The sequence below is a fragment of the Mobula hypostoma genome, chromosome 1 (assembly GCF_963921235.1).
Source record: "Mobula hypostoma chromosome 1, sMobHyp1.1, whole genome shotgun sequence".
Taxonomy (NCBI): domain Eukaryota; kingdom Metazoa; phylum Chordata; class Chondrichthyes; order Myliobatiformes; family Myliobatidae; genus Mobula; species Mobula hypostoma.
Window position 1 is genome coordinate 43,033,335 of NC_086097.1, and position 26,849 is coordinate 43,060,183.

At 42.2% G+C, this 26,849-nt stretch overlaps 1 protein-coding gene across 2 annotated transcripts in view; it reads left to right on the forward strand.

Annotated features, from left to right (window-relative positions):
• The window catches only part of LOC134345870 (kelch domain-containing protein 1), a 122,118-nt gene that overhangs the window by 4,393 nt on the left and 90,876 nt on the right, over positions 1–26,849 (forward strand). The window contains exon 1 of one of the 2 annotated variants that reach the window (XM_063047187.1): positions 6,163–6,379. The exons of the other annotated variant lie outside the window; for it this stretch is intronic. Coding sequence (XP_062903257.1) covers positions 6,284–6,379 — 96 coding nt within the window. The 5' untranslated portion in view covers positions 6,163–6,283. Of the gene's footprint in view, positions 1–6,162; positions 6,380–26,849 lie in introns of those variants that run through there. 2 annotated transcript variants of the gene reach the window in all.

The following is a 26,849-nucleotide window of genomic DNA, read 5'->3' on the forward strand; positions in this document are numbered from 1 at the left end:
TTTGCCCAAGTCCCATGGCTCCCTCACCATCATCCAGCGGGGGAGGATGAGGGGGAGAGACTTTTCACCTTCTGAGGCAAAGATTGATGGATTATGAGGAAAAACCACAGGGTTTAGATCATTAATAGGTTAATAGATGGAATATAACGTGCATTAATGAGATGATCCACTTTTGAATGAAGAGTAAGAACACAAATATTATATTAATGGCATTATATTTTTTTAAAAATCACAACAAAAAGGGATCTGAGGTTCTTGTACTTGACACATAAGGAAAAAACAGCGACTAATTAGAAAGGCCTCTGGAATACTGGCCTCTATTGCAAGACTGTGAAACATAAAAAGCGGGAAGTTTTGATGCAACTTTGCGAAGTGTTGACGAGACTGCATTTGTAGTGGTCTGTAATTAAGGAAGGATGTTTTTGTATTGGGGACAGTAATTAGATTGATTCCTGGGGTAAAACGGTTAATGCATGAAGATTGATTAGGAAAGTCGGACCTACGGTACATGCCTTGGAAGCACAAGATAATAGCTACATAGTTTTATGTTAACTAGTCAGCCATTTAACATGGAAGTGAGGAAGCATTCCTTCTATCTAAAGGATAAAAATCTCATGAATTCTCAGCACCTAAGTGCTGTGGAATCATTGAATATATTCAAGGTAAAGACTGACAAAATGAGGGGTGTAAAAACAGGTGTGGCTCTCTTGGTAAAGAATGGCATCAAATCAGTAGAAAGATGTGACATAGGATCAGAAGATGTTGAATCCTTGTGGGTTGAGTTAAGAAACTGCAAGGGTAAGAGGATTGATGGCAGTTATATACAGGCCTCCCAACAGAGGCAGGGAGGTGGACTACAGATTACAACAGGAAATAGAAAAGGCAAGTCAAAAGGGCAATGTTATGGTAGTCATGGGAGATTTTAACATGCAGGTCGATTAGGAAAATCAAGTTGGTAATGATCTCAAGAGAGTGAATTTGTTGATAGCTTTTTAGAGCAATTTGTTGTTGAGCCTATTAGGGAATCAGCTATACTGGATTGGGTGTTATGTAATGAACCGGAGGCGATTAGCAAGCTTAAGGTAAAAGAAGCCACAATATAATTATGTTCAACTTGATATTTGATAGGGAGAAAGTGAAGTCTGATGTAGCAGTATTTCAGTGGTGTAAGGGAAATTACAGTGGTACAAGAGAGGAGTTGGCCAAAGTAAATTGGAAGGAACTGCTGGCAGGAATGTCAACAGAGCAGCAACGGTGCGCATTTCTGGGGAAGGTGCAGGACACATGTATTCCAAAAATGAAGAAATACTCAAATGGTAAAATAATACAACCATGGCTGATAAGGGAAGTTAAAGCTATTGTAAAAGCAAAAGAAAGGGCATACAACAAAGCAAAACTTAGTGGGAAGTCAGAGGATTGGGAAGTTTATAAAAACCTACAGAGAGCAACTTTAAAAAATCATTAGGGAAAAGATGTAATATGAAAGCAAGCTAGCAAATAATACCAAAGTGGATAGTAAAAGCTTTTTCAAGTATGTAAAAAATAAAAGAGAATTGAAAGTTGATATAGGAGCGCTAGAAAATGAGGCAGGAGAAATAATAACAGGGGACAAGGAGATGGCTGATGAACTAAATGAGTATTTTGCTTAAGTCTTCACTGTGGAAGACACCAGCAGTATGCCTGATGTTGTAATGTGTGAAGGAAGAGACATGGGTGCAATTACTATTACAAGAGAGAAGGTGTGCAAAAAGCTGAAAGAGTTAAAGATACATAAAACACCTGGACCAGAGGAACTGCACCCTAGGGTTCTGAAAGAGGTAGCGTTAGAGATTGTGATGGCATTAGAAATGATCTTACAAAAAAAATCACTGGACTCTGGCATGGTGCCAGAGGACTGGAAAATTGCAAATGTTACTCCACTCTTTAAGAAAGGAGGAAGGCAGCAGAAATGAAATTATAGACCAGTTAGCCTGACCTCAGTGGTTGAGAAGATGTTAGAGTCAATTGTTTTGGATGAGGTGATGGAGCATTTGGCGACACAGGACAAGATAGCACAAAGTCAGCATGGTTTCCTTCAGGGAAAATCTTGCCTGATGAACCTGTTCGAATTCTTTGAGGAGATTACAAGTAGTTTAGATAAAGGGGATACGATGGATGTTGTATATTTGGACTTACACAAGGCCTTTGACATGGTGCCACACATGAGGCTGCTTACCAAGTTAAGAATCCATGGGATTACAGGACAGTTACTAACAAGGTTAAAGCATTGGCTGATTGGTAGGAGGCAGCAAGTGGGAATAAAAGGATCCTTTTCTGGCTGGCTGCCAGTGACTGGCAGTGTTCTGCAGGGATTGGTGTTGGGACCACTTCTTTTTATGATCAAAGTAAATGATTTAGATGATGGAATAAATGGATTTATTGGCAAGTTTACAGATGATATGAAGATCGGTGGATGGGCAGGTAGTGTTGAGGAAACAGGTAGGATGCAGAAGAACTGAGACAGATTAGGAGAATGGGCAAGAAAGTGGCAAATGAAATACGATGTTGGAAAATGCATGGTCATGCACTTTGGTAGTAGAAATAAAAGTGCGGACTATTTTCTAAATGGGGAGAAAATCCAGAAATCTAAGATGCAGAGGGACTTGGGAGTCCTTGTGCAGAACACCCTGAAGGTTAACTTGCAGGTGAGTCATTGGTGAGGAAGTCAATTGCCATTTTAGCATTCATTTCAAGAGGTCTAGAATACAAGAGCAAGGATGTGATGCTGAGGCTTTATAAGGCATTGGTGAGGCCTCACCTTGAGTATTGTGTACAGTTTTAGACTCCTCATCTTAGAAGAGATGTGCTGGCACTGGAGAGGGTCCAGAGGAGGTTCACAAGGATGATTCCAGGAATGAAAGGGTTATCATAGTCATAGTCATAGTCATACTTTACTGATCCCGAGGGAAATTGGTTTTCATTACAGTTGCACCATAAATAAATAGTAATAAAACCATAAATAATTAAATAGTAATATGTAAATTATGCCAGGAAATGTCCAGGACCAGCCTATCATATGAGTAATCAAGGGGATATTGCTTTGTGGATCCAGAACTGGCTTGCCCACAGAAAGCAAGGAGTGGTTGTAGATGGGTCATATTCTGCATGGAGGCCGGTCACCAGTGGTGTGCCTCAGGGATCTGTTCTGGGACCCTGACTCTTTATGATTTTTATAAATGACCTGGATGAGGAAGTGGAGGGATGGGTTAGTAAATTTGCTGTTGACACAAAGGTTGATGGTGTTGTGGATAGTGTGGAGGGTTGTCAGAGGTTACAGCAGGACATAGATAGGATGCAAAACTGGACTGAGAAGTGGCAGATGGAGTTCAACCCAGATAAGTTTGAGGTGGTTCATTTTGGTAGGTCAGATATGATGGCAGAATATAGTATTAATGGTAAGATGCTTGGCAGTATGGAGGATCAGAGGGATCTTGGGGTCCCTGTCCATAGGACACTCAAAGCTGCTACGCAGGTTGACTCTGTGGTTAGGAAGGCATACGGTGCATTGGCCTTCATCAATCATGGGATTGAGTTTAAGAGCCAAAAGGTAATGTTGCAGCTATATAGGACCCTAGTCAGACCCCACTTGGAGTACTGTGCTCAACTCTGGTCGCCTCACTATAGAAAGGACGTGGAAACCATAAAAAGGGTGCAGAGGAGATTTACAAGGATGTTGCCTGGATTGGGGAGCATGCTTTATGAGAATAGGTTGAGTGAACTCGGCCTTTTCTCCTTGGAGCAATGCAGGATGAGAGGTGACCTGATAGAGGTGTACAAGATAATGAGAGGCATTGATCGGGTGGATAGTCAGAGGCTTTTCCCCAGGGCTGAAATGGCCAGCATGAGAGGGCATAGTTTTAAGGTGCTTGGAAGTAGGTACAGAGGAGATGTCAGGGGTAAGTATATTCATGCAGAATGGTGAGTGCGTGGAATGAGCTGCTGGTGGCAGTGGTGGAGGCGGAAACGATAGGGTCTTTTAAGAGACTCCTGGATGGCTACATGGAGCTTAGAAAAATAAAGGGTTATGGGTAAAGCCTAGATAGTTCTAAGGCAGGGACTTGTTTGGCACAGCTTTGTGAGCCGAAGGGCCTGTATTGTGCTGTATCTTTTCTATGTTTCTATGAATGTTTGATGGCTCTGTGTCTGTACTCACTGGAAGTCAGAAGGATGAGGGGGATCTCACTGAAACCTTTCGAATGTTAAAAGGCCTAGACAGAGTAGATGTGGACAGGATGTTTCCCATGGTGGGAGAGTCTAGGACAAGAGGACATAGCCTCAGGATAGAGGGGAGCCCTTTCAAAACAGAGATGCAGAGAAATTTCTTTAGCCAAAGTGTGAGGGAATTTGCGGAATTTGTTGCCACATGCAGCTGTGGAGGCCAGGTCATTGGGTGTATCGAAGGCAGAGGTTGATAGGTTCTTGATTGGGCATGGCATCAAAGGTTACGGGGAGAAGGCCGGGATCTGGGATTGAGAAGAACAAAAAAGGATCAGCAATGATTAAATGGCAGAGCAGACTCAATGGGCCAGATGGCCTAATTCTGCTCCTACGTCTTATGGCCTGATGGTAAAACGTGGTGTGTGGGTCTTCATGCTCCTGTACCTCCTCCCTGATTATAGTAATGAGAGGAGGTCGTGTCCCGGATGGTGAATGTTCTTAATGATAGTGCCACCTTCTTAAGGCACTGGCGTTTTGGAGATGTCCCCAATGGTGGGGAGGCTTGTGCCTGTGATAAAGCTGAATTCACAATTAAAAGTCAAAGACCTTTCATCAGAACTGGGAAAGTGAGAAAGTGGCTTTTTAAAAGTTGCAAACATGACTGGGAAGGGATGCATGAGACGAAAGGAAAACCACTGGGATGAGGCCAGAGTTGTCCAGGCAATTCAAATAGAAAGAAAAGAGAATCTGGCACAGTTTGTGGAGACAGAAAAACAGAGTTAACTTTATCAGTGGACAACCTTACAGCAGAACTGACTGTTGTCAAACAAATAGAGAAAACGAATTGCCCAAAATTATGGAATTTGATATCAAGTCTCATTGTAAGATGAGACCCTGTTCCTTAAGATCAATGAAGGAGGCCACGGATAATTAGGACAGAGTGGGATAGGGAATTGAAGTGGCAGGTATTTGAAAGCCCAGGGTTGCCCCTATGGACTGAATATAGATATACCACACTGCAGTCATCAAATCTGCATTTCCTTTCTCCACATTGTGAGGACCAAGCAACACACATCAAAGTTGCTGGTGAATGCAGCAGGCCAGGCAGCATCTCTAGGAAGAGGTACAGTCGATGTTTCAGGCTGAGCCCCTTAGTCAGGACTGGTCAGGAAACGTCGACTGTACCTCTTCCTAGAGATGCTGCCTGGCCTGCTGCGTTCACCAGCAACTTTGATGTGTGTTGCTTGAATTTCCAGCATCTGCAGAATTTCTCGTGTTTGTGAGGACCAAGCATAGTTCAGTTGTTTGAGAGAAATGCATGGGAGTAACTCTCGACTGGAAGGAGTATTTAGGTTCATGGACGGTGGGGAGAGGAAGAAATCAAATAACGGGTCTTGCATCTCCTGTCAAAGCAGGAAAGACGGTGAGTGGTTGCTGGTGATGGAAGAACAGACCAGGGAGTTGAGAAAGGAATGGTCCATTCAGAAGACTGAATGGGAGAGGCGGGAAAGGTGAACCATGTGTTGGAATCTCGTTGAAGATGTAGGAAGTTAGGAAGGATGGTCTGCTGGAATGTAGGGGTTGGTAGGATTGGCAATGAAACATAGGTGCAGGCTTGCAAGCCGATTGGCGGGATTTTGGGGAGATATTGTTATGGGGTAGATTATTGACAAGTGCATTACTGAGGCCGTGGTCCTGAGCACAAACACGTAGTCTCTCTGTCGTTAAATAATTTACAGATCAAGGAAAGGTATAACCAAACAGAAGGCGAAACGGGACTAAAGGACGAAGAGGTAGTTTCTATTTACCGATGGACTTGTGTTGCTAAAAAGAACATTGCGAACTACGTAACTAAGAATAATACGACGAAGTTGTAACTAGAGAAAAGCGGTAAGTCTGCTGGTTCGTTTACTCATTAATCGGCACTGCGCACAAGGACGCCACCGACGTGAAGTCGAGCCCGAACCCGTCAGCCGCTGCCGCTGTGCTTGGAGTCTTTCGCTCTCCGTAGCGGCTCTTCCGGCTGTCGTCGCGTATTGTTCGCATCGGGAAGGTGAGGTGAATTTCTGGGAGTCGCCGAGCGGGAATGGCAGAGGCCAACATGAACTGGGTGGCGGAGGAGAGGAGCGGCCACTGTGCTGTTTTGGACGGATGCTACCTGTATGTTTGGGGTGGCTATGTGGTAAGTTGTCCGCTGTGGCCTCCCACTCCCTATCCGGGAATGTAAACATAGCCTGGTTCTGACATTACAGTACAGTATTGTAATGTCACATAGTGTGCACCTGTCCTCAGCGCCAGCGACTTCTGGGCAACTTGCTGAATACTTAGCTACTTTAACTGAGAACTGAGGGAAGCAGACGGTTTCATGTCGTTAGTAATATTGACAGGCAAACTAATGATATGCAGAACAGAAGAAAAGAAGTGACATTTAGAAATAAGGAGTCTTGAAGTTAAGATGTAAGGCACCTAAAGAATGGGAAAATTAGTCAGGAATCCAAGAGTAAGAAAGTCATATTTAAAATGTTTATTTTTCAGTGAGAGTCTTCTGATAGCTTTTGCATAATGGAGCATCCGTTGGAATCTGTATTTGAAGAAATTAGGAGGAAACAACTAAGAGTTGTCTGAAACGATTAAACCAGGGGTCCTCAACCTTTTTTGCACTGCGGACCGGCCGACCGGGGGGTGGGGTTGTCAACGGACAAGAGTAGCAGTCAAATGCGTTTCCCCAAAAAGACTACAATGACCATGAAGCCTTGCGCGTGTACCAGTGCGCATGCGCATCGTGACCTGCCGATTCCTCCCACCAGCCAATCCTTTTTGGCGATTCTGTTCGGGGGGTGGGTGTTGATCACTACTGGAATATAGGCGATAATGGGTAATACACTCAATTTTGTTTCTAAACGAATTTAATATTAAACACACAGCGCATATTTTCCTCGCATGAATATAGTGATAAGTCAATTATCAGGGGAGCTTGAAGTAAGTGTTGAACAAACTTCCAGTAGAAATGGTAAAGGCAGGTTCGAAATTATCATTTAAAGAAAAATTGGATAGGTATATGGACAGGAAAGGAATGGAGGGTTATGGGCTGAGTGCAGGTCGGTGGGACTAGGTGAGAATAGCGTTCGGAACGGACTAGAAGGGCCGAGATCGCCTGTTTCCGTGCTGTAATTGTTATACGGTGACTTATAAGTCAATAGCATCATAACATTTTTAGTAACATTTGGATATTAAACACACAGCACATATTTTCCCCGTATAGATATATAAAATCATTGCAACACACCAATATCGCTGAATCAGTGGGAACCCTGGGCTTGTTTTCCTGCATCAACGCGGTCCTATTGAGGGGTGGTGGGAGACAGCGATACTCGAATGGGTTCCTTATGTCCAGTCTATTCCGCAGTTTAGTTTTCGTTGCATTCATTGCAGAAAATTCCGCTTCGCAGAAAAATGTTGGAAATGAAAGCAACGTTTTCAGTGCTTTCGTGGCTATCTCAGGATATTTAGAAACACACATCAAAGTTGCTGGTGAACGCAGCAGGCCAGGCAGCATCTCTAGGAAGAGCTACAGTCGACGTTTCAGGCCGAGACTAGTCCTGACGAAGGGTCTCGGCCTGAAACGTCGACTGTACCTGTTCCTAGAGATGCTGCCTGGCCTGCTGCGTTCACCAGCAACTTTGATGTGTGTTGCTTGAATTTCCAGCATCTGCAGAATTCCTGCTGTTTCGGGATATTTAGCCTTGACTTTGATCCAAAATGCTGACAGAGATGTTATGTCAAATAGTAATTCAGCCCGTCGTCATTTGCAAGCTCGAGGAGTTGATCTCCTTCCCACCCTGACACGGATGACGCGCGGGTCATCATCTCGCATGCGTAATGGCTGATCAGTGGCCGTGACAGGGAATGAGGAAAGGTGCAGCCGACTCTTATCGCCAAATCATATCGTTTCCTCTGTGGCCCGGTGGTTGGGGACCGCTGGATTAAACAACATATTTTAAAATGTGAAACAAGAACTCTGACCTTGCTCTTACCTAACACATTACATTTAATCTAACACATTCACTTATTTTAACTTATTTATCCTTTCTTTTTAAATCTTATTTATCCTGAAGCCTTTTCATATCCTTCTTCCTGTTTTGTATAACGGGGAAAATAAAAGTCATCAAAGATTGTGAATAACTTATCTATAACCCTCAATGCTCCCAGCCAACCAACTTAAGTAAAGACACGATTTTTACTCAAATTCCATGTGCTCTGCTATATTTGATAATGGCTCCTGTGTCAGCCATTAACCAATCTAAGCACATCAACATCCATTTGTTCCCTTATTTGCTCTACTAGGCGTAGCTTTAAAGAGTGGATTAGTAAAATTTATTTTCTTCATGTAAATGCGTGCTGGCTGCTTAATTTTTTTTTATCTCTGGGCATTTTGTTATTATGACCTTCATAATAGATTCTCAGACATCCCACCTCTCCTGGGAGTTCCGGGAGTCTCCCGCATATCGATAGCGGCTCCCTGATGCCCACAAATTATATACAATATCCTGGAAATCGATTATTTAGAGAGGGAGAGGGGAAACAAAGAAAGAAAATGAATGAATCCTGCTTGATCTCTCTTTCTGCTAAGTAGACCTATCAGTTTTCTCTGTGGGCGGGCTTTACAGTCAACCTCTCTCTCTCTTCCATATTCCATCAGTTCAGTTACTGTCATCTGTAATGACGCTGAAATCATCCGGACAACTGTTGGTGATGAAGTACAAAAGCCTGGCGAAGAAATTCCCAAGGCTGATGGTGACAACCTGACTATGCGAGGCTGTCCTATACGGGCGGGGCGCGTCGGCGTCTTAAAGGGGATTAGAGCGGGGTTTAAATTGGAACGAAATTCCAAAATTGTCCGCTAAGACATCTTTAAAAACGCGCTCGCAGCAAGCAAGTTCTTCAGGGTTTTTTTCCTGAAACACTTCCACTTACAGGTACATCGAAGCCCGCAATGGGCTGGGTTTAAGCGAAGCCGTTTTCAGAAGAAAAACCGATTTTAATAAATACCCAGCCCACACCGAGGTCTCGTCATTAGGACAGCGAACTGTTTACCAGTGCTGCGCACTTTATATGCAATTTGAATTACACTTTATTAAATAATATGGTAATATATTGTTTTATGTGGTGTGCATGATATATGTATTGTGGCTACACCGTGGTCCGGACAGAGGTTGTTTCGTTTGTGGACAATCAGCCAGATGACAATAAACTTGAACTTGAAGATACAGAACTTCTAAATCACTCATTTAAAATCCCCCATTTCGATGTAAAAAAGTAAGTTCTGATCCCGACTATTGCAGGCAATGTGTGTGTGTGACTACGGACGTATATGCGATCGAACATTGTCTAAATGGACGTAAAGCGACGCACACCTGTAATAAGGATACACCTTATGCTTTTATTTCTTTTAGGGACCACAACATATTAGGGAGGCTAAGCACAGGGAAGGCTGCTCAAGTATTTCACAGTTCTTTTCAGCAGAAAACCGAAGTCTGACAGAGAAGGTCACTAGAGCTGAGGTGTACTTTACATCTTTCATCGTTGAGCATAACCTGCCATTCCAGGTGTGTAAGCACAGAGGCAAGCTATTCAGGAAAATGTTTCCTGATTCAGAAATAGCAAACAACTATGCCTGCTCATCAACCAAAACAGCAGCTATTGTGAACATGGCACATTAAGACAGAATTCAGAAGTCAGCTATCTCACAAAACACTTGTGAATCTGATGTCTTGCAAAATTAACAGATTCATTGACACAGACTGCTATGAGGTTGAGATCTCCCTGAAATGAGTTTTTGCAGGGTGGGATGTCTGGATTCTGCCATTTTCTCAGGACTGGTAGCTAGGTTGGTGGTTTACTGTCATTCCTTTCTTCATCTCCCCACCCTATTTCTTTAATAGGGTTATATTTTCCCTCTTTTAATCTGCAGGAACCATCTGAGAATATATGGGAATTATAAAATTTTGAAAGATGATAATCATTGCATCCACTATTGATATAGCTTGAGATATATGAACTTTTAGTACAGTGTAACCAATGTATAACCAAGTTTCCTTCATTTCTGGTTCTTTCTCATTCTTTCTTGGTATTTCTGGTAGTTTTTTCTTTTTCTCAAAGGTAAACAAAGTATTTATTTAATTTCTTTGCTGTTTCATTACAACCCTTTACATTTTCTTGCCTCTATCACAGCCATGCATTTGGCATTACTGGTCTTTTGTTTTATGCATTACAGAAGTTCTTGCAGTCACCTTTCCCCCTTTTTTCATGTGTCTTGCCAGTTTATTCTCTTTTTCTAATTTTCCTTTAGTAATTTCTTGGCCCTACTTTGCTGAGTTCAAAAACAGCCCCATTCCTCAGGCCTACTGCTACTTTCAGCAATTTTATAAGCCATGTATTTCCTTGGGAACAAATATTGCTAAATTTAACTTATTTTTAACTTGACAAGAATTAACCATTGTGTTACATCTATTGTTTTATCTGCGAGTCACTAAGTTTTCCCTATTTAGAAAAATAACATGGCATTCTTAGCGCTCATAAATGGCAAGCCCAGTACTTAATGTCCATGATTAATCATCCTTGAAGATGATTGTCATTGGTGTGTTGAACCAATGCAATTCTGAGGACAAAGGTATTATGGACATTGCCTTGAAAAAGTATTCAGCCCCTGCAACAATTTTCACATTTTACTGTCTCATTTTCTAAATTTAAAATATATTGAAATAATATTTTTGAGCGAATATACAAAAGATTGTGCATCATGTCAAATCAAAAGAAAAATTCCAAAACCTGACAACAATTTACTAAAAATTAAAAACCAAAGTGGTGAGACTGGAAAAAGTATTCATCCCCTTTGTAATTACTGTACTAACTTTTCTCAGGTGCAATATGCTGGACAGTATTACCTTACAAAATCACCCAATTTGTTGGTGTAGAAAATTGGAGGCTTGTCTATTTTCAATGAATTCATAAGAATAAATGTCCTATCTCTCTGTAAAGTCCAACAATATGGTAGATTTTTGACAGGCCAAACCAAAATGAAGACAAAAGAGCATTAAAGACTATTTAGGGAAATGATAATAGAGAAGCACAAATCTGGGGAAGGGTACAGGATCATCTCAAAGGCACTGAACATACCCCGGAGCTCAGTGCAGTCCGTCATGAAAAAGTGGAAAAAATATGAAGCTACAGTCACACTGCCTAGGCCAGGCCACCCCTCAAAACTTAGTCAATGGAGAAGAATGACACTTGAAAGAGAGGCTACGATGTCACCAACAGTCACTCTGAGTGAGCTGCGGATGTCAGTGGCTGCAACTGGAGATGAAGTTCATGACTCCACAATCTCTGTAAGACCTTGCACAGAAAGAGCACTTATGGAAGAGAGGTAAGGAAGTAACTCCCTGGTTTAAAGAAAAGCATACCCTTACCCATGAAGTCATAGGACCTGCTGTAAAGAAGTGGTGAGACTAAAGTGGAACTTTTTGGCCTCAATGCTAAGCAGTACGTGTGACATAAATCTAATACTGCACATCAGGTAACACCACCCCTACTGTAAAATGTGGTGGAGTAGCATATTGCTATGGGGATGCTTGTCAGCAGCAGGGACTAGAAATCTGGTCGGGGTTGATGGGAAGATGAATGCTGCTAAATACAGGGAGATGCTGGATATAAACCTGCTGGCCTCTGCCAGAAAGCTTTAACTGGGGAGGAAGAACAAACCAAAGCACACTGTCAGCAACCACAGAGTAGCTTCAAATGAAGAAAGATGATGTCCTTGAGTGGCCCAGTCAGAGTCCTGATCTGAACCCAATTGAACATCTCTGGCAAGATTTCAAGATTGCTGTCCACCATCACTCCCCAACTAATCTGGCACAGCTCCAGCAATTTTGCAAAGAAGGAATGGGCAATCCTGCTCCATCATGTTGTCCAGAACTTATAAAGACTTATCCAAAAAGACTACTTCTGTAATAGCTGCAGGAGGTAGTTCAAGCTGAGCAGAGGAGGATGAATACCTTTGAACTGCTGACATTTCAGTTTTTGAATTTCTAGTTTTTCAATTTTCCCTGGTTTTTTTGGGCTGTACTCTGGGTGGTGGGGGGAGGGGGTGTGGAAGGAGAATGTGATTCACAAATAAAAATTCTCAGTTAAATTGATCAAAATCCCTGGTTTAATACCCATTTATGTGAACAAAGGGTTGTGGGGCTGAATACTTTTTTGAAGTACATTTATGTCACCGTATACCATCCTGAGGTTCATTTTCTTGCAGCATACTCAGTAAATCCATAATCATCACAATCAATGAAAGACTACAGCAACTAGAGTATTCAACCAGTGTGCAGAAGACAACAAACTGTACACATACAAAAAGAAAGAAATAATAAATAAATAAGCAATACATATCAAAAACATAAGATGAAGAGTCATTGAAAGTCAGTCCATATATTTGTGGGAATATTTCAATGATAAGGCAAGTGAAGTTGAGTGGTTATCCCTTTGGTTCAAGATCCTGATGGTTGAGGGGCGGTAACTGTTACCGAATCTGGTGGTGCGAGTCCTGAGGCTCCTGTACCACCTTCCTGATGATGATAGCGTGAAGAGAGCATGTCCTGGGTGGTGGTGGGGAGGGGGGGAAGATAAAAGATGCTGCGTTCCTGTGACAGCATATCATGTAGATATGCTCAATGGTGGGGAGGGCTTTACCTGTGATGGGCTGGGCCATATCCACTACTCTTATCAGATTTTCTGTTCAAGGGCATTGGTGTTTCCATGCCAGGCTATGATGCAGCCAATCAGTATACTCTCCTCTACACATCTACAGAAGCTTGTCAAAGTTTTGGTTGTCATGCTGAATCTGTGCTCACTTCTAAGGAAGTAGAGGCACTGCTGTGATTTCTTCATAACTGCACATGTGTTGGGCCAGGAGAGGTCCTCCAAAATGTTAACATCGAGGAATTTAATGTTGCTGACCCTCTCCAACTTTGACCTTCTGAGGACTAGCTCATGGACCTCTGGTTTCCTTCTCCTTGGTCTTGCAACATTGAGAAAGGGGTTGTTGTTATGGCACCACTTAGCCAGATTTTCAATCTCCATCGTGTGTGCTGATTCATCACCACCTTTGGGGTTTCAGCCTACAACAGTACATATTCAAGTTACCGTCTTTGATTCGGCCGACTAGTGGTGTCGTCAGCATACTTGAATGTGTCATTGGAGCTGTGCTTAGCCACACAGTCATACGTGTACAACAGGGGCTAAGCACACAGCCTTGCAGTGCACCTGTGCTGATAGAGATTGTAGAGAAAATGCTATTGCCAATCTGAACTGACTAGTGTCTGCAAGTGAGGAAATCGAGGATCCAATTGCACAAGGAAGTGACGAGGTCAAGGTCTTGGAGTTGTGGTCAATAAGGAACATCCTTATGTTTGTATCTTTGTTGATCAGATGTTCTAGGGTTGAGTGAAGAGCCAACAAGATGGCATCTGCTATGGACCTGTTGCTCCAGTTTTCAAATTGGAGCAGATCCAAACTGCTTCTCAGGCGGCAGATGATATGTTTCATCTCCAACCGCTCAAAACACTTCATCACTGTGGGTGTAAGTGCTACTGGACGATAGTCACAGAGGCAGGTTACCAAGTTTTTCTCAGGCACTGATATAATTGAAGCCTGCTAGAAGCAGGTGGGTACCTCAGACTGCCAAAGTGAGAGGTTAAAGATCTCAGTGAACACTCTTGCCAGTTGATCAGCACAGGATTTTAGTACTTGGCCAGGTACTCCATCTGGGCTGGATGCTTTTTGTGGTTTCACCCTCCTGAAGGCTGCTCACACATCAGCCTCAGAGACTGAAATCACAGGATCATCAGGGGCTTTGGGAGTATGTGATGGTTCCTGCATGTTTTGACAGTCAAAGTGAGCACAGATGGCATTGAGCTCATTAGAAATCAAAGTCCTGTTGTCACCAGTGTTGCTTGATTTAACTTTTTACGCAGCACAATCCACAGACTCAGAGCAATCCTGTATCTCCTCCTCTGCTCCCACAGCACCTTTTTGTTGTCCTAATCTCCGGAGTGTTGTTCTTTAGCCTCTGCCTGTATCCAGGTAGGAGAAGGGCTGCCAAGTGATCCAATTTACTGAAATGTGGCCTGGACATGGAACAGTAGGTACTCCTTATCTTAGCATAACAATGGTCTAGAGTGTGGGGGCCTTTGGTGCTACAGGTTATATAGGGAAGGTACGTCGCATTTCTCCGGTTAGCGGACGATTTCCCACCACGCCTCTCTGACGTAGTGGGGAACCGCATACGAGGCAAGTTACAGCAGTGGTTTGCCATTACCTTCTGTTGGGTGAGTTTCCAAAGAGATCACCAGCATGTGACCCAGCACGGATGGAAAGCGTGCAGGGGAGCTGGCCGGATTTGAACTCAGGACCTTTTGCCCTGAAGTCTGGCACTGTTGCCATTACGCCACCAGCCAGGTCATCACAGGTTTATACTGATGATAATTAGGCAGGGTTTTCTTCAAGTCTAGTTGAAGTCCCTGACTATAACTTGAAATGCATTAGGATGGATTGTATCTTGTTTGGCAATGGCATCGTGCAATATCTTAAGCATTTGATTATAGTCAGCCACTGGTGGTATGTTACCTGTGGTCAGGATTATGGGGAGAGCTCTCTAGATAAGCAGAATGGACTGCATTTGATCATTAGGTGTTCAAGGTCGGGGCAACATGAGTTTATCAAAACTGCCACATTGGAGCACCACCGAGAGTCTTATCGTGAAACACACACCTCTTCCTTGACATAGACATAGACATAGAAAATAGGTGCAGGAGTAGGCCATTCGGCCCTTCGAGCCTGCACTGCCATTCAGTACGATCATGGCTGATCATCCAACTCAGAACCCTGTACCAGCCTTCCCCCCATACCCCCTGATCCCTTTAGCCACAAGGGCCATATTACCTTTTCTTAATCAGTAGTTTGGCTCATTCGGTAAGTCAAGAAGCCTTCTGGTTTGATCGCTGGGGGAGGAGAAGATGGCGGCGCGGCCACTCTTAAATGATATCGTATTTGTTAAATAGGGGCCGTGCACAATCCTGATTTGATGGAGACAGACGTGAGAAGCACAGAGGAACATCTGGAGAAACTTCTGAAATGCCCGCTTTGCTGCTGCTGCTACTGTGCGATCGAGAATTTCCAGAGGGGAAGGCCCCAAATCCTCGGCTTTGCCTATTGCCTGTTGCTGGGGCCGGGGTCGAAGCACTTGGCAAGGATGGTGTTCGGTGTCGGAAGGCTGGTTGGAGGCTCGAAGTTTTCGGACGGACTTAGTGGTCGGGTGTTTCCAGCGTGCTGCATTGGCAAGTTTGCGGTGCTGGAGGTTCATGGCAGGGAGAGTTTTTCTTCCTTCTACCATCTGTGTGAGATGATTGGACTTTCGAGAGACTTTGAGACTTTTATTTTACCGCGCCCATGGTCTGTTCTTATCAAATTACGGTATTGCTTTGCACTGTTGTAACTATATGTGGTCTTTGTCAGCTTTTCAGTCTTGTTTGTCTTGTGTTTCTGTAATATCATTCTAGAGGAACATTGTATAATTTCTTAATGCATGCATTACTAAATGACAATAAAAGAGGACTGCATGTCCTCATAATCTAATCTATCTGGTGTGCTGGAAGAAAGCCACATCTCACACATAGAACACACCAATATCTCATTTCTCTCCGATACAGCAGTCTTTCCCTCAATTCCTGAATTTTGTTCTCCAATGACTTTACATTTGCTAACAAGATGCTGGGTAGAGGGGGCCTCATCTCTCTGTGTTTCAGCCTGGTTTGGAGTCACCAGCCCTCCTGCCTCACTTCCAGTCATGGCAATGGCAATGTAAGGCACTGTAATAAGATAGTCTTGGAATTTGATTCTGCAGTTAAGTGAAGGTGGTTTGTAGCTTTAAGTGGAATTTGCAGTGTTGATTTTCTCTGTGCCCTCTATCCTTACAGATGGTATAGTTTGTGGACTAAGAAGAGATTATTGAAGAAACCTTGCCAGATTGATGCAGTGCATTTTTTTTCAGATAGTATTGCAGCCATAGGGTGGAGGTTGTAAATTTTCAGGGTTCAGAATAGGATCTCTTTGGTTGGGCTTTTTCTGAATGATATTTTTGTTTGGGGGGAAAATAATTTTTTTATCATCCCATGGCAGTTACTTTGAGACTGGATGCATGGCGTTGAAGTTCTACTTGTCCATGAAGAAACCAACAAGGACAGCCTGCTTTTCAATCAGCCCAAGGTCTTTGTGCTTCTTTGAAAGTTCTCATAATGAGTCATTCTGTCAAATAGCTTTGATAGTCTACTTGGGAACCATCTATCAGGATCCACTCTTGCCCAAAGGTCCTTCAGAGGTATTCTGTAAAGACTATTGTTTGACTGGTCAAAGTGTTTTCCTGTGCAGTTTTCTACAGTGGACAAGTCACTGTCCAACTGAATGGAACATCGCATGGCAATATGGTCCCATCCATCTGTTGTGGACTTGGAAAATCACTTGCCCAACTTCGTTGTCAACACAAACTAAAACTTAAGTCTCCTAATTCACAGAAGGAGAGGGAGGCCTATTCAGCTTACTAATATACCGTACCTGCTTCTTGCTTGTTTGAACAAAATACTTTATACATATTTAGAGATAAGCTGCAGCATCTTCACCAATGCACTGGCATTTAATTATTAATTCTTGACCAATCTAAGACAAGACAGTGCATGATTAATGGCTGCTTCTTCCCTACACAATTTCATGTGCCTTACAGAACTGTGCCTCTGGTTGGAGCCTGGTGCAGTCACAATGACAGTATGCCTTTGTTGAGATAAGGCCTTTGATGTATGAGGCTCATTATATTCAATTATCACATTCCTTGAGGGGCCTTCTTATCTGCTCAAACCAGGTCTGACTGACTTAGTGGAGTAAAAGAACACTTTTCATCTTGCTCATAAGAGATTCTGCAGATTCCAGAAATCTTGAACAACACATAAAATGCTGCAGGAAGTTGACATGTCAAGCAGCATCTATGGAAGGAAATAAACCATTGATGTTTATTCCCCTTCATAAATGCTGCTTGCAACTTTGTGTTTCTTTGTCTTGCACTGTATTTTATAGCATGGTATACAAAATATTCTTTACACTATTTTTCCTGGGTTCATGGTTGTATTGCCTCATGTACTTTGCAACACAGTGGTCCCCAACCACCAGGCCACGGACCGGTATCGGGCCACAAAGCATGCGCTACCGGGCTGCGAGGAAACTATATGATTTGGCAATAGGAATCAGCTGCACCTTTCCTCATTCCCTGTCATGGCCACTGTTGAGCCATTACGCATGTGGGGTCATTACCCACGCGTCATCCATGTCAGCGCGGGAAGAAGATCAACTCGAGCTTGCAATGACGGCGGGCTGAAAAGTATGTTTAACATAACATCTCTGCCGGCATTCTGGATCAAAGTCAAGGCTAAATATCCTGAGATAGCCACGAAAGCACTGAAAACGTTGCTTCCATTGCCAACATATCTCTGCAATGAATGCAACAAAAAACTAAATTGCAGAATAGACTGGACATACGGAACCCTCTTCGAGTATCGCTGTCTCCCATCATCCCTCGATAGGACCGTGTTGTTGCAGGGAAACAAGCCCAGGGCTCCCACTAATTCAGCGATATTGGTGTGTTGAAATGATTTTATATGTTCATACAGGGAAAATATGTGCTGTGTGTTTAATATCCAAACGATACTTAAAATGTTATGATGCTACTGACTTATAAGTGACTTATATAACCATATAGCAATTACAGCACGGAAACAGGCCATCTCTGCCTTTCTAGTCCGTGCCGAACACTTACTCTCACCTAGTCCCACCAGCCTGCACTCAGCCCATGACCCTCCATTCCTTTCCTGTCTATTTACCTATCCAATTTTTCTTTAAATGATAATATTGAACCTGCTTCTGCCACTTCTACTGGAAGTTCATTCAACACTTACTTCAAGCTCCCCTGTCCTCCCCTGCTAATTGACTTATCACTGTATTCATGCAAGGAAAATATGCGCTGTGTGTTTAATATTAAATTCGTTAGATAAACCCTTTTAGAAACGAAATTGAGTGTATTAGCCACTTATCACCTATATTCCGGTTGTGATTAACACCCCCCCCCGAACAGAATCACCAAAAACGATTTGCAGAAAAAAAATCGGCAGGTACACGCATGCGCAGGTCACACATGTGCACTGGTGCCCGCAGAAGACTTCATGGTCATTGTAGTCTTTTCTGGGTAAACACAACATATTTGACTGTTACTCTTGTCCGTTGGCAATCCAACACCCCCCCCCCCACCCCGGGTCGGCCGGTCTGCAAGAATATTGTCAATATTAAACCAGTCCACAGTGCAAAAAAGGTTGGAGACCCCTGACCTGGGATAAATAGAACTTGTCACTCTGCTGTGTAGTGATAGTATATCCTTGGTGACACAAAGAACTTGATGCAGCTGCACACATTGGAATCAAGGTCACTTTGTGTATATTGTTTTCCTTCCCTTTTGTCTGGAGACTTGAACATTGCCACTATGACCTATTTTGGTCCACTGGATGAAATGGGCTATGGCTCAGGTGATTGCTGCAAGCCAGCAGCAAAGTACAAGGCCACACCTACACCACAGAATGGGATGAAAGCCTTGCACCTATTAACCAGGTTATTTTCCACAGATGAGGTGCAGTGCTGCTTCCACATTTCCAATATCTGTTTCACCTTGGCAATGAGTTCCTGCTGCATTCAATAGCTCTTCTGAACTTCGTATTTATCTTTCACAGCGGTATACCAGTGTCCGACCTGGTTCTGTCATTGAAGAAATAGTGTACATAGTCCAGTTAAGAATCTGATCAGTGATATCCTCAGTGTGATGATGGTGGAGAAATAAATACAAGACTATTCTCTTGTTTGACAATGAGCATCACTTTGTATTTTTGTTGACTTATAACATCAACGATGCTAAAGCATGAATGCTTATCAGGAACAAAATGTACTTTTATCTGAAGGGCTGTGACCAGAAATTCAGTTTTGCCAGTATTCCTATTTATTACTTCAGGAAAGAGGTATGGGAATTTATGAAACAAACTAAGATGATCAGGTTTGCAATACTGTCATGAGGATCTCCATGAGCAAGTTGCTGAAATGTGACTAACCTCTAATCCTCTTTGTGCTAATTATGACTCCAGTTGAATTTTCTGCTCACCCAGATTGGGCACAAGTCTTCCCACCATCGAGGACATTTTCCAGAGGCAGGACATTAAGAAGGCAGCATCCATCATTAAGGACCCTCACCATCCAGGACATGCTTTCTCACAATTACTGCCATTAGGGTGCAGGTATAGGAGCCTGAAGACCCACATATATCTTAGGAACAGCTTCTTCCCCCCTGCCATCAGATTTCTAAATGGCCCATGATCAACTGGCTGGAGTGTTCACTGAGATCTTTAACCTCTTGCTTCGGCAGTCTGAGGTATCCGCCTGCTTCAAACAGGCTTCAGTTATACCGGTGCCTGAGAAGTACGTGGTGACCTGCTTCAATGACTATCATCCAGAGGCACTTACATCCACAGTGATGAAGTGTTTTGAAAGGTTGTTAATGAAATATATTAACCCCTCACTGAGAAGCAATTTGGATCTGCTCCAATTTGCCTACAGGCACAACAGATTCCCATCAGGTGCCATTTCATTGACTTTTCACTCAACTATGAAACATTTGGACGGCAAAGATGCATGCACCAGGAAACTCTTTATCGACTACAGTTTGGCATTCACTACCATCATCGCCTCAAAACTAATCAATGAGCTTCAAACCCTCAGTCTCAATACTCCTTTGTACAATTGGATCCTTGATTTCCTCACTTGCAGACCCCAGTCAGTTTGGATTAGCAACAATATCTCCTCCACAATCAGCCATCAGCACAGGTGTACCACAATGCTGTGTACTTAGCCCCCTTACACATATGTCTGTGTGGTTAAGCACAGTTTCAATGCCATAATTAAGTTTGATGACACCACTGTTGTAGGCCAAACCAAAAGTAGTGATGGATCATTGTATAGGAGGGAGATTGAAAATCTGGCTGAGTGGTACCAAAACAAAGGTTCTTGTAAATCAACAACCCTTTACTCAATGTCCGCAAGACCAAGGAGCTGATTAGTGACTTCAGAGGTAGGAAACCAGAGGTCCATGATCTAGTCCTCATCGTGGTGGAGAGGGTCAGCAACTTTATATTCCTTGGTGTTATAATTTCAGAGGCCTTGTCCTAGACCCAGCATGTAAGTGCAATTATGAAGAAAGCACAGCAGTACCTCTGCTTCTTTAGAAGTTTGCAGAGATTTGGCGTGGCATCTAAAACTTTGACAAACTTCTATGGCTATGTGAAGGAGAGTATACTTACGAGCTGCATCAGCCTAGTATGGAAACACTAATGCCCTTGAATAGAAAATCCTACAAAAAGTAGTGAATAAGGTCCAGTCCATCAGGGGTAAAGCCCTCTCCACCATTGATCACATCTACACAGAGTGTCGTCACAGGAATGCAGTGTCCATCATCAGGGACCCCCATCACCCAGTCATGCTTTCTTCTTGCTGCTGCCATCAGGAAGAAGGTACAGGATCCTCAGGACTTACAGCAGCAGATTCAGGAGCAGTCATTACCCCTCAATCATCAGACTCTTAAATCCAAAGGGAATAGCTTCACGTGCCCCATCACTAAACTGTTCCCACAACCTATGGACTCACTTCCAAGGGCTCTTCATCTCGTTCTCGATACTTCTTGCTTATTCATTCATTATTATTATTAATCTTTTTCTTCTGTTTTTGCACAGTTTGTTGTCCTTCGCACACAGGTTGGCCGCGCCGTAAGGTGCAGTCTGTCATTGATTCTATTATGGTTATTGCATTTGTTTACTATACTTGCAGAAAACGAATCTTGGTTGTATATGGTGACATATATGTACTTTGATAATAAATTTACTTTGAACTTTGAATTCCTGAACACTACCTTGCTATTCCTTCTTGACCTGTTTATTTATTTTTATTTCAACTTGTAGAAATTTGTTATGTCTGCTTTGTACTGCTGCCTCAAAACAATTTAGTGTTAGTGACAATAAACTGGATACTGACTGCTGTTGATTTGAATATTGTTAAATCTCACTAATACCACATGGTCAAAATCTGCCTTGATGTTGAATCCAGTCACCCTCACTTTATGAAGCAGTGCTGAGTGGTCTAGGCAAAAACTAAACTGGGCAAGTGCCACTTTTTAGCACTGTTGACGACATCTATTGCTTTGTCAATGAGTAAGGGCACTGCTCAGAGAAAAATTAGCTGGATTGGATGAATTCTGCTTTTTGTAAGATATACACTGTATACATTTTCCAATCATTAGGTTATGTTGTCAGGACCTATTGTTGCATCTAATACGTTCAGATAATGTTGATACATGAAATGAATCAAATTAGCTGAAGAGGCCAAGATGGATCAACCACTGGAACCAAAACCCCAGGTGTTTCCAAAGACTTCGGTCTTTTGTTTGTGCCAATATGTTGGGCTCCTCCATAAATGAAAATTAAGCTGGTCATGTTGGTTGGTTGATCTATTGTCCATCACAGTTTATAAATGGATGTAGTAGGGATGTTTGCTATTTGATCCATAGTTGTGAGATTGCAGTAGCTCTGTGACTGTCTTTTGTGATTTGCTGTTTATGGTCTTTATAAACAGAATGCAAAAGAAGCTTTTCATAGTACCTTGGTACATGTGACAATAAACCAAAAATAGCGACAATAATAGTTTAGGTAGTCCCACGTTGCTAACGTGTTTATCTGGTTTTCACTTCTGTTTTGCACTTCAGTTGTTTTGATCTGGGATTAGTGGCTGAGGTACAATCTGTAACAATGAGGTTACAGATTGTATTGGAATACTCTTCCAGCTCGTTTGGCCCGACTGCTAGATGTCTAGAGTTTCCAGATGATCTGTTCTCAGTCTATCCAAATTTGCATACTTGTACTCTTACTTTCTTGTGTAGGATTGTCAGTGTGAAGATTGCATTCTGACAATACTGTCATGGGTGTTCACTTCCAGATGAAATTCAATCAGGCAGTTGTGTCTTCATTTTTTGGTCAGTTTGATCACTTGTGTTACATGTAATGAAGGACACTGATACTCCCTTTGTTTCTAAAATGTTTTTATTCAAAAGGAGTTTGTTAGGTGAGCAACTTGAGAAATATATTGCTTGTATTTATTTAATCAATACTGTTTTGCTTAAGGATTCCATGTGTACACTGAAGGGCCAGTTTCTACTTTGCTATCTATCGATTGTTACTTTTTCCAAATTACTACATCGTTTACCTGATGATCAGTCCTGCAGGAGTAGAAGTCTCCAGCATTTTCATATCACAAAGATTGAAGCCATTATCTTTGCTTTCCACCATAAGCTGCAACTCCTAGCAAATAGAGTTTGAACTGTGGCCAATCAGTGAGAGAGTGTGAGAAGAAGAGGAGACTTCACTGAGGTCCACGATTGAAAATTAAAAAGGCAGCGCTTCACTGCAGTTTTTGGAGTTTGAACTGTGGCTAATCAGTGAACGGGATTCATTAATAAGGGCGAATAAAAATAAGGCAGGATCGAGTGGAGTGGCCATTGTTGCAGTGGGCCAGTGTTAGAGAGGGGAGGCTTTGGCTCATCCGGCTTAGGTGAGGTAAGTATCTGGTAAGTTTCTTCTTTTTTCTTCATTCCTCATCTGTTAGGGCATAGTTAGAGCAATGAGAATGACTCCAGGGGAAGTGTTATGTTCTTTGTACAAGATTTATAGCCTTCCAGATAACCATATCTTCACCAGGTGCACTGAGCTGCAGCTCCTCAGAGAACATATGGGAGACTGAAGAAGTGATCGGAGCTATAGGGAAGTAGTCACCCCTAGGTTGCAGGAGGCAGGTAACTGGATGACTATCAAGTGAAGAAGGGAATGGACAGCCAATACAGAGTACTCCTGTTGCTGTACCACCTCACAAATAAGTGTACCATTTTGGATACTGTTGAAGGGGATTAACTACCGGGGGGGGGGGCGGACTGCAGCAAACGGGTCTCTGGTGGTGAGTCTGGGGTCGTGGCTCAGAAGAGAAGAGAGGTGAAGAGGACTGCAATAGTGATAGGAGATTCACTATTAGAGGAATATAAATATGATTCTGTGGGTGCAATAGAGACATCCGGGTGGTAAGTTGCCTCTGGGGGCCAGGGTCAGGGATATCTCAGATCGGTTCCATGCCATTCTAAAGGGGAAAAGTGAGCAGCCAGAAGTCTTGATACATATTGGCACCAATGGCATAGGTGAATGGAAAATCAGGTTGGTACTGGACCCCAAGAAAGGGAGTTTGTGGGGTGCCTCCAAGATAGATTCTTAGAGCAGCTTGTACTGGAGCCTACCAGGGAGAAGGCAATTCTGGATTTAGTGTTGTGTAATGAGCCAGATTTGATAAGGGAACTCGAGGTAAAGAAGCCATTAGGCGGTAGTGACCATAATATGATAAATTTTAATCTACAATTTGAGAGGGAGAAGGGAAAATCGGAAGTGTCAGTATTACAGTTGAACAGAGGGGACTATGGAGCCATGAGGGAGGAGCTGGCCAAAGTCGACTGGAAAGATACCCTAGCAGGGATGACAGCGGAACAACAATGGCAGGTATTTCTGGGAATAATACGGAAGGTGCAGGATCAGTTCATTCCAAAGAGGAAGAAAGATTCTAAGGGGAGTAAGGGGCGACCGTGGCTAACAAGGGAAGTCAAGGACAGTATAAAAATAAAAGAGAAGAAGTATAACATAGCAAAGATGAGCGGGAAGTCAGAGGATTGGGAAACTTTTAAAGAGCAACAGAAGATAACTAAAAAGGCAATATGGGGAAAGAAGATGAGATATGAAGGTAAGCTTACTAAGAATATAAAGGAGGATAGTAAAAGCTTCTGTAGGTATGTGCAGTGGAAAAAATTAGTTAAGAATGGATAGGTGGGGAGCCCAGTAATACATTTTAACATTTGGTAGGGCAAAACCACCTGCTTCCTTGGGCTTTGACAAGTGTTTTTTAGTAATTATAATAGCTTTATAATTCCAAATGAAGGGTATAATAATTGAATCCAATTGCTTAAAATATGACAGAGGAATAAAACATGGAATTGACTGGAAAAGATGAAGAAATCGTGGCAGTACAATCATCTTGATTGTGTTTACCCTCCCCACCAATAAAATTGGAAGGGTTTTCCAAAAGTCAATATTGTGTTTAACCTGCTCAGCGTTGTTTCGCCAATTCACTTGCAAAACGTTGTCTGGGTTTTTTTGTAATGGTCACGCCAAGATAGGAAAAATTATCATAAGTGATTTTATAACTTGATTTTAACTGACATGTGGCTGTTGTGTTTTACTATTTATTGTTATCTTTATTATTTAGTGTTGCGTTTGTTATGTTATGATTGCACTGCTCCTGAGAAACGCTGTCTCATTCTGCCCTGCAGAGCTGATGTACGGTTAGAATGACAATAAAGTTTTTTGAATTTTGAATCTTGAATTTTTAAAGGGAATGGACTGTAAATATGCTGTATTAACCAGTGCAGTGACTGGCATTAGTTCACTCTTATCCCAATTAATAGAGAACCCTGAGAAACTACCAAAATTATCAATTAGAGTCAGAAGGGCAGGTATTGATGTTTGTGGGCTGGAGATATATAAAAGGACATCGTCAGCGTATAACAAAAGGTGATGTTTATGCCCATGCATATCAATGGGAGATATCAAAGGGTCCTGTCTGATGCTAACAGCCAGTGGCTCAATGATAATTGCAAACAAAAACGGAGGAGGGGGCAGCCTTGACGAGTCCCACGATGAATTGCAAAAGGGGAGGAAATATTCTGATTAGTGATAATCGAAGCAGATGGGTATGAATAAATTATCTCAATCCATTTAATGAAAGATGGTCCAAATCCAAATTTCTTAAGTGCAAACATCATATATGGCCATTCCACTTGGTCAAACGCACATTGCACATCTAATGAAATGACTACAGCCTCTTCTGCATGTTTTGTATATAAAATATTGAAAAGACGATGCAAATTGAAATACATATGTCCACCTGGCATAAAGCCAGTTTGATCTGGATGAATAAAAGAACAAATGCATTCTTTTAACCTATTGGCCAGGACTTTCCCAAGCATTTTAGTTTCAATGGGCCCCAGCAAAATGGGGCGATATGATGAAACCACCTCAGGATCATGACCTGGTTTTGGAATCAGAGAAATATTAGCTTTACATGAAGTGAGTGGCAATCTGGAAGCTATCCCAGAGTGATTCAAGATTCGTAAGAGCAGAGGTGACAATTTTGGACCAAATACTTCGAAGAATTCCATGCTAAAACCATCTGGACCCACTGCCTTATTATTAGGGAGGGAGGAGATGACCTTCTTGATCTCATCTAGGCTTATATCAGCATCAAGTGTATTTACTGAATCTGTTGACAGCATGGGCAGATTCAGATTATCAAAAAATGCTTCCATAGCTTCAATGTCCGGACCGCCTTGTGATTGGTAAACATTAGCATAGAACTCTGCAAAACACTTATTAATTTTTTCTGGGTCCTTCAATAAAAAGCCATCTTTCGCCTTTATACGATGTATGGCCCTGGAGGCCTACATCTTTTTCAACTGACGGGCTAATAACTTATGGGGCTTTTCACCAAGCTCAAAATACCTCTGTCTGACTTGTGTCAGTAGTTTTGAAACACTCTTGGACATTATAGAATTATACTCATACCGTAAGGCAGTAATCTTATTAAGTAATTCTGCTTCCTGGTTTATTTTGTAAGAAGCTTCCAGATTTACCAGCTGATCATCTATTTCCGTTAACCTTCTCTTGAATCTTCTTTTTTCCACTGTCTCATATGCTATTATGCAACCTCTAATAACCGCCTTCATGGCCTCCCAAAGAGTGGAATCATCAACACCGCCCACATCATTGGTGCTTAAGTATAGATCTATCTTATCTGAAAGATAAGAGCAAAAATCCTTATCCTTTAGCAAAGCATTATTTAAATGCCAACTATATTCACCTCTTTTGTGGTTCAATTGGAGTATAAGGGAGACAGGAGTATGATCCGATATAAGTATATTATGGTAAGTGCAACCAGCTACTGATAAGACCAATTAGAATTTATGTACTGCAGAGAAATATGAAAAATCCTTCTTCGTGGGATTAAGAAGCCTCCAAATATCCACTATGTTATATGATTGCATGAGTTTATTAAATGTTACACTAAGTGAACAAACTTGGGGACGTTGTCTATCTAGGAGGGAGTTCAAGATGCAGTTAAAGTCTCCACCTACAATTATGTTAGAGTCAGACAGATTAGGCATGGCCTTAAAGAGGTTCTGAAAAAAAATTGGATCATCAAAGTTGGGCCTGTACACATTCACTAGTGTCAATGGTATAGAATTTAATATTCCACTTACTATTACATATCTGCCCCTCAGGTCAGCGATAGTTTGTGTGTGAATAAATGCTATGGGTTTTTTTTTTATTAGGATTGCA